General features: G+C 30.2%; 1 protein-coding gene across 2 annotated transcripts; it reads right to left on the bottom strand.

Annotated features, from left to right (window-relative positions):
* Positions 1-504: 504 nt before the first annotated feature.
* Positions 505-4,506, bottom strand: LOC8266262 (cytokinin riboside 5'-monophosphate phosphoribohydrolase LOG1). Of its 2 annotated transcripts, none has more exons than XM_002529887.4 (7): positions 4,201-4,506; positions 3,447-3,544; positions 3,319-3,349; positions 2,592-2,691; positions 1,423-1,493; positions 950-1,093; positions 505-829 (listed from the first exon to the last, which is right to left on the bottom strand). In XM_002529887.4, exons 1-7 carry the CDS (start codon positions 4,318-4,320, stop codon positions 737-739), a joined length of 657 nt encoding a protein of 218 aa, XP_002529933.1. In that variant the 5' UTR covers positions 4,321-4,506; the 3' UTR covers positions 505-736. The 2 variants fall into 2 exon arrangements, with proteins under 2 accessions (XP_002529933.1, XP_025015004.1); XM_025159236.2 differs by lacking the exon at positions 4,201-4,506 and adding an exon at positions 4,013-4,133.
* Between the last annotated feature and the right edge of the window lie 8,796 nt (positions 4,507-13,302).

The raw sequence follows: 13,302 nt of genomic DNA, 5'->3' as shown, positions 1-13,302 counted from the left end.
GGTCATTATTATCATGTTGTCTGTATTCGATAATACGAGTTTAGAGTTTAACAACTCATAATTTCATTGTTTGACCGGTAATTATTGTTTAGAAAATTATTAATATGATGAGATCGGTTTGACAGTCAAATAACGATATTTCAAATTATTAAATTTTAAAATTATATTATCAAATATGGACAACATAATAATAATAATTGATCAGATTAAAAATAATTGAATTCCTGTGAATTGAGACTTTATAAAGCGAGACATAATTTTTTTTATTACGATTTACAACCATATACTTCTCTTTATCTAAAAAAATACATACTAGAATGCAAAATCACGTAACATTTTAATATGTTTGTCTCAATAAAATAAAGCCACAATCGTATTAATAGAAATAAATTCGCTAAAAGCAATTCAGGAAACAAATTCACTAAAAGCATCTCAGACTAAAAAGAAAGTTTTGTTGCTTAAATTTTTTATCATCTGCCCTACACCTTTGTAAAGATACTTGACTGAAGAACTAGAAACACCAAATTGCTCATTGAAACAGATAGTCAAGCTTCCAATTTCGATGTCAATATTGTCTAGTTTACAGAACAAGAAGGGAAAAAGAAAAAAGGAAGAAGGAGGATAAAAGGGGATTTAAAAAAAAAAACAAGAATCCCACTTTGGGAGCATTTTGGTCATCTAAAAATTAGTGCATTCTGATTGCCAAATTGTGTTTCTCTCTTTTCCAAGCTCTTCTTCACCTTGAAATTTCATATTTTGGAGAATACCCTAATTGTTCATTCTCCCAGTTGAGCTTTGGGGCAACTATTTCATGCCTCGGAAAATACTCCTGAAATAAAAGAAAAATTAAATATGTAACCAAATAAGCAAAAATAATCACATAAGAATTAAATAAAGAACCATATAGTCGTAAAAATAAATAAATAGAAACTAAAATGGAGAATTTTACCTCCATTTTCTTGACTAACTCTTTAGGGGTAGGAGCAGAGACTATGATATGGCGTGCAGTAGGATTAATGAAGCCTTCCTCTACTGCTTTGTCAATAAATGACAACAATGTGTTGTAATATCCATCCACATTAAGCAATCCCACCTACAGACAACATTTCTTAGCCATTTTCATCCCAAAAGTGATTATCCCTAATTTTGATTATATACTACTTAATCTCAATAGAATTTTATCTTTTATTCACTGAAAACTCAATGGATTGTGGATTACATTATAAAATTTTTTTATAATTCATTATAAATGTGATAAATTTTAATCAATAAGGGGATGGCTTTCCCTCATAAAATAACAAGAATACAGAATGGCTGCTAGTAATTAGACAAATGTGGAGGTAAGGGTAACAACAAATTTGAATGAGGCAGATTAAATATGAACACAAAAAGATCAAAAGGAGGGAGGAAAAGGTGGTTTACCGGTTTGTCATGGATGCCAAGTTGGGCCCAAGTTATGACTTCAAGCAGCTCCTCAAGTGTCCCATAACCACCTTCAAGGATAACCCATTGCAGAATTTTCAATCAAACTTACTTCCTACAACATTATTTTGTAACTGAGGTATTGATAATGATGAATGCTTTATAAGTTTTTATTTTTTTCTTTATATATAAAAGGAGAAGCCAATTCTGGAGTGTCAAGAAATAGGATATTTATCTTATTTATGTCCATATGGTCACCAAGAAACTAAAAGAAAGATAAAAATTTAGTGGGTTTAGGCCATAATTCTAAACTATGCTCCAAAATGGCTTGGCCCATACTTTATTTATAGTTGGGTCAGGGGAAGACCAAAACAAATAAGGGTCATTCTGCCTTCTTTAAATTGTTTGACTATGCACCAAAAAAGAAAAATGATCATAACTAAGGTAAGGAATAGTTTTCCCCCCCAATTTGTAGATAAAAAGTAATCATTTGCTAGAAGAGTTCACAATAATTTTCAATCTTTGTCCTTAATTGGTGAATTGGGTGCTTTACAGTTACATCACATGCCAATGCATATTAACCACAAAAAAAGACGTATGAAGTCCCAAACAGAAAACCTTAATTTTCAGGGTCAGAGGGTTAAAGGAAAGGAGAAAGTTTGGAATAATAGAGTGTGGGATACCAGGAGTTTGGCAGTGTTGCTCTCTCTTAATAATGGGTCTTTTTTTGTTTGTAAATATTTGAAATTTTAAACCAGTTCATTACAGTACAAGAAACTTGAAAAAAAAGCTTACTTCTTTTCCATTGGTCAACTTATGCCATTTGGGTATTTTTCTGACACAAAATAGCACCATACAAAATTCCTGTCTTTCCTTTTCTCAACATGAGATATAATTTCTTTTGCTTTTGTTCATATTTTCCATCAAATCTTATCAGCTAATAAATTATTTTTCAAGAATATTGGTTTGGATGTAATGTATAAATAATAGGGTTCCAAGAAAGTCTGATGTATTAATTACTATTTGATCAAAATGAAAAGCAATTTTTACCATTGCACCAGAGGCTTGCCCTCAAATTAAATTATATATATAAGTAGTAAATTTGGAATTAAGCTTTCTGAGGTTGCTAGAAGATGTTAAGCAGTAATGTTTGGAGGTTATAAACCCACCAGGTAAGGCAATAAAGGCATCAGATTGTCTAGCCATCTCTGCCTTTCTTTGGTGCATATCAGCAACTGCTTTCACTTCCCCTACTGTTTCTCCAGTTATCTGAAATTGAAAAAAAAAATATATATATATATATATAAATAAAAATAAAAAATTGCAGGACCCCAAGTCAATACAAAAACAATGTGCTCCAATAAAGACACTACTGTTCTTTCATTTTATTTATTTAATTTGTTTTTATTTTTGGGAGAGAGAAAGAGAGTTATCCACAGAGAAGGAAGTAATGATGGTGTAGCAGATGTGGGTGGGCTCAAACAAAGTCATAAAAGCATGTAACATGAAATGAAAGAGAGGAGAAAATAAAACAAAAATGTAAACACCATATGAAACTAATGTTCATACCCCAATATATTATCTTAATATTATTATTATTATTATTATTATATGAGCTTGGAAAAGACAAGTATAAAAATCTCATTTTTTACAGATAACAAAGGTGAGGTAGAAATTCATGTAAAGTAGCCACCATAGAAAAAGAAAATTAAATAAAAAAAAAGAGATAAATTTTAATTTTATTTAAGAGAATTTTTGTTTTTGGAAAAAAAAAAAAAAAACAGATAATGATCTTTCTCTGTGTCTTTCCCTTCCCTTCTCATTTGTCATTTTCATTAAAAGAACACTACAAATAGAAAGACTTTGGGAAATAATAGTAAGAGCAGCAAAATATACCTCTCTAGGCATGAGTGTCTTTGGGATAACTCTGCACAGACAATAATATGACAAAAACATAATAAGTTTTCAAGAAGCAGAATAAGATTTTATATGCTTAGCTACTTGAACAAGGCATAAATTATTACCCTATCACATGGCGACCCCCTTCATAAACAGCTTGAGAGATTAGTCCCATCAAACCTATACTCCCTCCTCCATAAACAAGATCAATATTTCTTGCAACCTGTAAGTTAAGATATTACCCAACAAAAAAAGGGAAAAGTCAGAAAAGAAAAAGAAAGAAGAAGAAGAAGAAATGAAGTACCCATGTAAGTACATTTTGATTAGAATAAAAACATTTGAAAAGAGAAAAAAAAAAGAGAATAGAAATTAAATATTATACTGTTGAAGAAATAAAGTATTTTAAATGTAGAATTAGTAACTATATAAATTTGAGAAAAGACATGTTATATAAGCAAAATGTGGCTCAAAGAAAGAGAGAGTGGAAAGTAAAATTCAAGTAAGGTACAAAAGAAATTATATAAAACAAGACAAAAATAGTTGAGAAAGAGTAGTACAATGAGTATAAGAACTTGGGACAAATTTATTGAATATCCTCACAAACCATCAGTTAATAATTTTGTTTTTCAAAAAAAGAAAAAACCATTAAAGCATATATATAAACATGTTACAAGAAAGTACAGAGTCTTGCTTTTCATTTTCTTGATCAAGAATTGGAACAGGTTAAAAAGAAACCAAGAAGAAGAAGAAGTGCAAGAAAAAAACAGAGCCGAAAAAAGAAAAAACAGGGGAACACACAGAGAGGGAGAAATGAAAACAAAGAAACAAGAGAAAGAGGAGCAAAAGCAGAAGAGTTAAAAGTGGTTTTCTATGTATTACCAATTCTTTTCCAAGTTCAATAGCAGCATCTTTATAGCTAGTTTTCTTTCCAGGACTGCTGCCACAAAAGACACAGATTCTTTTGAATTTTGATACCCTCATTTCCTTCTCTACCTCCATATATGTGTATGTCTTCTTTTTAAATTTTTTTTTTTCTTTTCTTTTCCTCTCAAGAAAATCAAGAAAGAAAGGAAGTAATCGTAATGGAAATATCCTGAAATGACCCACCACAACACTCAAAAGCTTAAGAGGATAGAGAGAGAGAGACAGAGAGAGGGAGAGCTTTGAGGAGTGGGTTTCAATAGGTTCATGCATATATAAAGGCTACAATACAAGCGCACATTAGCACGCGTAAAATTCCATCCTCCATACAACACCTTCGGGATCGAAAAGGATGTATATAATCGGATAAATTAAATTAATAAATAATTAATATTAATTATAAATTATTTTATTTATCAATTGTGTACACACAAAGTAAATAAATGTTATTTATGTGAAATTCTTTTATATGGTATGTGTTTTGTCTTGCTGACCGTCCAATCAAATCTCTTTCATTTTCTTTTTTGTTCTTTTCAAATTTCTTTTAATAAAGAAAAGTCATATTTTAGATGGATTTTTATTTAAAACCATTTAGATGTTGTATTTTTATTTTTTGTAAGAGAATACGTAGAAGAATATCTAATTTTATTTATAGACAAATTATTGTAATTTTTCTTATTTGAGCTATTAGATTATTCCTAAAAGGAAAGTGAATGTTGGACAATTTTTCAAAGAAAAATAATGGGGAAATTAATTAATTGGACTTTAAGTAGTTTTTATTAAAATAAGTAAAGTGATTAAGATTTTAGGACATAAAACAGATTCAAATTCATTTTTTGTTTCTAACTCATTGCTGCAAAATTAATGTTGATCAATGAATTAAGATCTTGAGGCAATGATTGGACTAATGAATGAATTAGGGATTATTAAGTAAATGGATTCAACACTTAACTCTTTAAGTTGACATTAATTTGAGTAATTATTTTAAGCACTTGTCATCTTTATTAAATAATTTGTGCAACTACTTCAACAATATGGCCATTATTTGCATGTGAACCCTAGTTAAACATTCTAATCATATAGACAAAAAATAATGTTTTCATAGGTTCAAGGTGCCATTCTTCTTTTCCATTAATATTTTTTCTTGCTTTGATATTTCTTTTATAAAATTGACATTGACAAAGGTATTTTTGACCAAAGAGGTAAAGTAAAAATGATACTTTATATAGAATAATCTCTGTATCTGTAGACCAGTTATAAATAGAAATAAATTTTTATTATAATAAATTATATATTTTTTAAATTTTATTTTAAATTTTTTATATAAAATTTTAAAAATATATATTATGCTATATTTTATTTCACTGTAGTATTGTTTTGTCTTAGTTAATCTTATGTGTATAATATAATAAAATATTAACATATTTTATTATGGTTATATAATTTCACAATAAAATTAAATATTAAAACTAAAAAATAATTTTAGTATTCAAACCTCTCTACTGAATTATAATTTTCTTAGCAAATCAAAAGTATCTTAAAAAAGCTATTAAGATAAAATGAGCGTTCGATAAGAAATTTCAAATAAATTTCTCTTCTGTCTTCTGAAAAAATAAATATATATTGTTTCCCATGCTAAAAATAATATGAAGAAATTTAATATTATATTTTTATCATTGGACTATTAACTGAATATGTAATTTTATTATTTTTTTGTATTTATATTCCAGAATTTGACATTATGAATATTATACGTATGATTTCGGTGGCAAATTCTCTAACCTTTTTCTTTTAGCATCGAATTCATTACCACATTAATTCTCATTGTTGCATGATCTCTCATTTTCTAGCAAAATTCAGTGTATCAATAAAAGGTATCTACTTACTAAGGAAGCATTCTTTATATATTACAAATCAAAATGTGATTTATGAGGTTAAATTATATTTTAATATTTCTTAATCACTTTATTCTTAGCGTGAATTTCATGTTTTTATAATTAATTTAAGTGATTAAAATGCAAAGCACGACGTGATAAAAAAAAAAAAATAATTATGTTTTGTTATGCCATGAATTCATGTGAATGCTATAGTGAATTGTTATTGCTATTATTATTATTGCTAGACTAGTCTCCTTAAATCTAAAAGAAATAAATATTTTTATTTTATATGTAAAAATTAAAAAAGAAAGTGGGATTTGAACTTTATGTATCACAAAAAATTGTGCTTGTATTAGAAAAACAAGAAAATAAAAGGAAGGTGGAACCCAGAACCTACCTAAAAATGTAGAATCAATTGCCTTCTCAGATGGATCTTCTTCCTTCTTGTAGATTCAGCAAATTCCCTGCAATTTAGGTAATAAATATGGACAATTTATTATTATTATTTTTTCTGAAGAAAAAGAAAGAAGTATCTGTTGTAAGTGTTAGGAGTGGAGACAGTAGATTCACATGAGAGAGCTATTTTGGCTGATGACCCATCTTAGTTTGTATCCTCAACCACCTCCTCTAACTAGACATACTTGTTCTTTGCATAGGAAACATTTATTTAAATATTTCAAAAAGAAACAAACTCCCTCCATTCCATTACATTCTCAACCCCCCCCCCCCCCTTTCCTGCCCCCTTGAGCCATTTATGTGCAATATCTAAGCTAACCCTTGTCCCCTTTTTAAGATTGTTTGTTTATTTTTTTGCACTCATTTAAGTCTCACTTTGAATGAACTGTTGGAGTTTTGCTCATTTCCTTTTAACTCGTATATATATTATCTTATACTAGTTACTAGTCTTTTTTGTGCAGGGAGTTTCTGTAAAATTGAAATTGGTTTTAAAAACTCTTTGAGACCTAGTTTAAATGATAAGATTGTTTGTTCATAGGAAATAGAAGTCTTGAGTTTAAGTCTCTACCTCTAAACTAGATGAATTTTTGTCTTGACAGCAAGCGTAAAAAAATAATTTTCTCTTGTTGCGCTTCCCACGGTTGATTAGGCTGCCACGGAGGATTTAATATCAAGTACCCATTTGCTGATTGTATGATCACAACATTAGACAGAAGCACTCCAGCAGTATGGATTTACAATTACTCAAATTTGAGAAAGAATCAAATTTCTAAAATTGACATCTCATAATGTATGCCCAATTTGATGATTTTTTGTATTTTCTTAAATACACAGTCATGTGATTTGGAACCTCATATGTTACTGTCCCAGAACAACATATATATTGTTTCACCTGCATGTGGATTGAGCCACTATCTTAAGCAATAACTATGGTGGCATAAATCCAAATTAGTGCCTTGGAGACGAATTTGAAGCCAGACATTTGTATTTGACCTTCGTATCATTATTTCAAATCTATACTAAACAATGTTTTGGTATTGTATTACATGCCAATAATTATACTAATAATTACTAAATTTTACTTTATAAAATTATAATTTATTTTATTTCAATCATTCAATATTTTATTACAATTTAGTTGCTATGCTATTAAGATACTGCCCATTATATTACTATAGCACTAAATCTGACTATTGCAGCAGCTATAGATTTCTTTGCTTGCATTGTTTATGTAATTTGCCGGCATCATTGATTGTTGATTATGGTTTGAAGGGGACCTGCACATAAAATAAAGAAATGGAAGTGTTAAAACAAGCATGGGAGATCAGCTCTCCATCTTCTTGGTGCAGGTTTGTCCCCTCCATCAATTTGGATCGAAGGGTTAAACCTACAAAGATACCTGTGGCTTATCGGGACCTTCCTTTCTTGCCCTAAAACATTTCCTTATTATATTTTAATTTTTGATTGCCTGTCAAATACACAGTCAATTTCACAATATAAATAATCATCTCTCTATATATAGCTAATATTTAAAAATAATGGAAAAAAACAATCAAATTGAGATATTCTAAATTTCATGAATAAATATATCAATCAGATAACTTATTGACTAACACCGGTTACTTTTGCATATTAATAAATTAATTTTTTAATTTAACTTCAAAAGATAATGTATTTTTAATTTAATATGTAGTTCCAATGATTATTCTTTTAATGTTTATTATGAGAGTTAAACCGAAAAATAAAGTAGGGATAAATTTAATTATTATTTAATTTCAGTTATTGTGATTTCTTTTTTATAAAAGTAATGAATTTTCTATTTATTGAAAAATTAAGAGTACAATTTAATCAATAATAAAAATAAAAATCACTACAATCAAGAAGTACAAAAAAAAAAAATCTCATTTGAATAGTAAAAGTTTGTGTTCATATACTTTAATTGCGTTGCAAATTTTTTTTAATTTGTAACTTGACGATTTACGCGCTTCATTCAGTGATTAATTTAACCACAAATCAACTATTTAATCTTAAAATAAACCCAATTGTGATAACATCAACAACAACAAAAAAACTTTTTCTGTAGTATATCTAGGTGTATTATGCACCTAGAGATTGATCCCTGCTATTATAGGTAAACATCTTGTAAATTTTAACTTCCTATAGCAGGTTACTTTAAGTTGTAGTAGGTTTTATTTGTATTATAACATGTGAATAATTTAATAGGTAAAATGGACTAAACTAATATAAATAAGTTATTGGGTTGCACTTACATGATTTAAATTTTATATTATTGAAGATATTATCCATTATAGCTTAAGAATTATTGACGAAAATATACTTTTATTTTCTTATTCTCTTATTTTATAATTTAGGAATTTTTATTGTTGTTAATGGATTATTTTAATTTATTGAAATGAAAAAAAGGTTCATGATTTTTGGGAATAAATAATATATAAAATTATAAATAAATTATATGTATTTTACTGAAATCCAAACCATCAACAAGATAAAAAAACATAATTATCTAATAATATAAAATTCTAAAAATCATTGATAAACCCAAAATAACTAAAATTTCTGTATAGCAATGGCGTTAAAGATATGATGCAACAACAAGGCCTTGAATAGCAAGCTTTAGTAAAATTAGATAGCCTAATTTGGCAAAGTTTGCTATACATAAATGAAGCTTTTTCTCGACTTGACAACCTAAGATAAGCTATGGCTTAGAACCGGGAGGAAAAGAAAGACTTGAATACTTGTATACAGATATAATGTTGCTTAAAATAGAATTTTTTATCTATATACTAAAATTTCTCTATACATTTAAGATAGAACATTAATACATATGCATCTTAATCAACCAGGGCAATGTATATGCTCAATTTCTTGAGGAAATGGCAACTTGTTTCATAAGAAGAACATATATGAAATAGGTGCTTCAATAAAACCAAAAGGTAGCAATAAATAAATAAATTTCAAATCAAAAGGTTTGATAAAAGTTACCAGAAAATTAACGAGAAAGAACTAGAGTTTTTTAATTATTTTTTTTAAAAATTTTAATGAGTTTAGTAGTTTATGTTAAGAAAATAATACTGTTTTACTCTTTGGTAAAACAAGTCAGTGTTGTCCTAGTCTTTAGGAACTATTTTGTTTTTTTAATTATGTATAACGTGTCTTTGGAAATGTCCTAGTTTGATGCTATTTCTGTTATGGTTCAGCCTATTTAATAGGCACTAGTTTCATTTGAATGAAATACAGAAAAACGTATTTCTCATATCAGTTTCCTTCCCTTTTACTTTTTATTTTCTTTTCTTGTTATCAGTGTTATCAGAGCCTGGTTGGGCTAGAAGGAAATTAACAGCAGCTTATGTGATTTCTAACAAGAAGGGAAAGAAATGTCATCTGAAGGAAACTATGTGCAGCCTGTTATTCCACGCTTTGATGGTCACTATGACCATTGGAGCATGTTGATGGAGAATTTCCTGCGTTCTAAAGAATATTGGCAAGTTGTTGAAAATGGTGTTGAAATACCTCAGCCCGGTGTAGTACTCACGGAGCAACAACAGAAGGAGCTGGAGTCACTGAAGTTGAAAGATTTGAAAGCCAAAAATTATTTGTTTCAGGCCATCGATCGCTCTATTCTAGAAACAATTCTTTATAAGAAAACTTGCAAAGATATCTGGGATTCAATGTAGAAGAAATATCAAGGCTCTACTAGAACAAAGCGAGCACAGCTTCAAGCCTTGAGAAAGGAATTTGAGACTCTACAAATGAAGAGTGATGAGTCTGTGACTACTTACTTTGCAAAGACCATGACAGTAGCGAATAAAATGCGATTCCACGGTGAAAGGATGGATGATGTGGTTATCGTAGAAAAGATTTTGCATTCTTTGTCAACAAAATACAATTATGTTGTTTGTTCTATAAAAGAATCCAAAGATGTTGACACACTCTGCCTAGATGAAAGCTCTCTACTGGTTCACAAGCAGAATATGAATCGAGATACTCCTGCAGACGAGCAAGCTTTAAAGGCTTCTATGTCTATTCCTTCCTCAAATTCAAGAGGAAGAGGTAGAGGCAAAAGGAAAGGGCGTGGAAGAGGCAAAGGAAGAGGAGATCAAAACAACAGCAATGGTAATGACAATCACTCACAAGGTCGAGGTAGATGAGGATGAAACCAACAATTTAATAAATCCAAGATTGAGTGCTTTCGATGTCATAAATTTAGGCATTATCATTCTGAATGCTATACTAAGCTTTCACATGATAAAGAAAAGGAAGAAACCTCAAATTTTATTGAAAAGCAAGAAGCAGAAACGTTGTTAATGGCTGTTGAAAGTAGCAGGAAACTTGAACCAAATATCTGGTATGTGGACACGGGCTGCAGCAATCACATGAGTAGAAGTAAGTCTTCTTTCTCTTTTCTAGATGAAGATTTTCATTCGACTGTTAGTTTTGGTGATTCTTCTACTGTAGAAGTGATGGTTAAAAGGGACATTAAAATAAAAATCAAGAATGGTTTTGTAGAAACAATATCTAATGTTTTATATGTTCCTGACTTGAAAAGTAATTTATTGAGTGCTAGTCAATTACAAGAAAAAGGTTATGTCATCACTATTAAACAAGATACTTGTGAAATTTATGATCCAATTAGAGGTGCTATTGCTGTTATACAAATGAGTTCCAACAGATTGTTTCCGTTGAAGATTCAAACAATTCAGTCTTGTTTGGCTGCTGAGTTTTGGTGGATTGAAAACTCTCAACTAGAAGACTATGGCGACAGGACTTCCTCAAATAGCAGCCCCTTCCCAAGTATGTAAAGATTGTGTTGTTGGCAAATAACACCGTTCTCAATTTCCTAAAAAAAAAAAAGTCATTGAGAGCAAAAGAGTTGTTAGAACTGGTGCATTCAGATATATGTGGTCTAATCAGCCCATCTTCTAATGGAGGTAAAAGTTATCTAATTACTTTCATTGACAATTTTTCAAGGAAAAATTAGGTGTATTTTTTACAAGAAAAATCCAAAGCATTTGGGGCGTTTAAGTTTTTTAAAGCTCAAGTTGAAAATGAGATTGGAAAAAATATTAAAACTCTATGCACTGATCGAGGTGGTGAGTATTGCTCAAAAGACTTTGAGGATTTTTGTCTAGAGCATGGGATACGAAGAGAACTAACAGTAGCCTATACACCGCAACAAAACAGTTTGTCAGAAAGAAAGAACAGAACAATTCTCAACATGGTGAGGAGTTTATTAGCACAAAGAAGGGTTCCAAAGCAGTTTTGGCCAGAAGCAGTAAATTGGAGTGTGCATATTTTGAATAGAAGTCCAACATTTATTGTTCAAAATATAACACCAGAAGAGGCTTGGAGCGGGAGAAAACCAGATGTAGGTCATTTTCGCATTTTTGGATGCATCGCTTTTGCTCATGTCCCTGATAAAAAGAGAAAACAACCTTGATGATAAAGCTGAAAAATGTGTTTTTGTTGGCGTAAGTGAAACTTCTAAAGCTTACAAATTGTTTAATCCTTGTACAAAAAGGATTGTAATTAGCAGGGATGTAGTTTTTAAAGAAGAAAACACTTGCGAATGGAATAGGCAGCAGCTTACCCAAGTCTTACTTGATGAAAATGATGATCAAGAGCAAGTTTCAGCTCCTTGCCTTTCTGAAAGTTCCCCACGAAGATCTCCTACAACAACTGACACTTCACCAATAAACAATGATGATGAAGAGAATCAAACATAACCTCGAATTAGAAGAAGACCAGCTTGGATGGAAGATTTTGAAGTAACTGGAATTTCTGATCCAATTACTCATTTTGCTTTGTTTTCAGATTGTGATCCTACCACTTTTGAAAGTGTTGTCAAAGAGGATAAGTGGAGAAAAGCCATGAATGATGAAATTGATGCCATTGAAAGAAATAAAGCATGGGAGTTATGTGATCTTCCGAAAGGACATAAAACCATTGGTGTAAAATAGGTTTTTAAAACAAAGCTTAAAGAAAATGGTGAGGTTGACAAGTATAAGGCGCGTTTGGTGGCAAAGGGATATAAGCAAAAATATGGGATTGATTATACATAAGTTTTTTCTCCAGTTATGAGACATGATACAATCAGAATAGTGGTTGCTTTAGCAGCTCAAAAATCTTGGCCTATCATTCAATTAGATGTCAAATCAGCATTTTTACATGGTCATTTGAAGGAGCAGGTCTTTGTTGAGGAACCACTAGGTTTTGTTAAACATGAAAGTGAGCATAAAGTATACAAATTGAAGAAAGCTCTTTACGGACTGAAACAGGCTCCACAGGCATGGTGTAGTCGCATTGAAATTTATTTTCTTAAAGCTGGTTTTACAAAGTATCCTTATAAGCACTCTCTCTTTGTTAAAATTGGAGATGAAGGTAAAATGCTCATTGTTTGCTTGTATTTTGTTGATCTCATTTTTTTTGGAAATTGCGATGTCATGTTCAGAGATTTTAAGAAGTCTATGATGGATGAATTTGAGATGACTGATCTTGGTATGATGCATTATTTTCTTGGCATAGAAGTGACTCAAACATCTAATGGAATTTTTCTTTGTCAAAGGAAATATATGGGAGAAATTTTGGATAGGTTTCAAATGCAGGATTGCAATCCAGCAAGCACACCGTTAGAGTTTGGTTTAAAGCTTCACAAGGATCATGAAAGGAAAAAGGTTGACAAGACCCTCTACAAATAAATTATCGGCAG

This window comes from Ricinus communis, chromosome 8 (assembly GCF_019578655.1).
Source record: "Ricinus communis isolate WT05 ecotype wild-type chromosome 8, ASM1957865v1, whole genome shotgun sequence".
In the NCBI taxonomy this organism is placed as follows: Eukaryota; Viridiplantae; Streptophyta; class Magnoliopsida; order Malpighiales; family Euphorbiaceae; genus Ricinus; species Ricinus communis.
The sequence above is the reverse complement of the archived record's forward strand: the minus strand, read 5'-3'. Positions and strand labels throughout refer to the sequence as shown.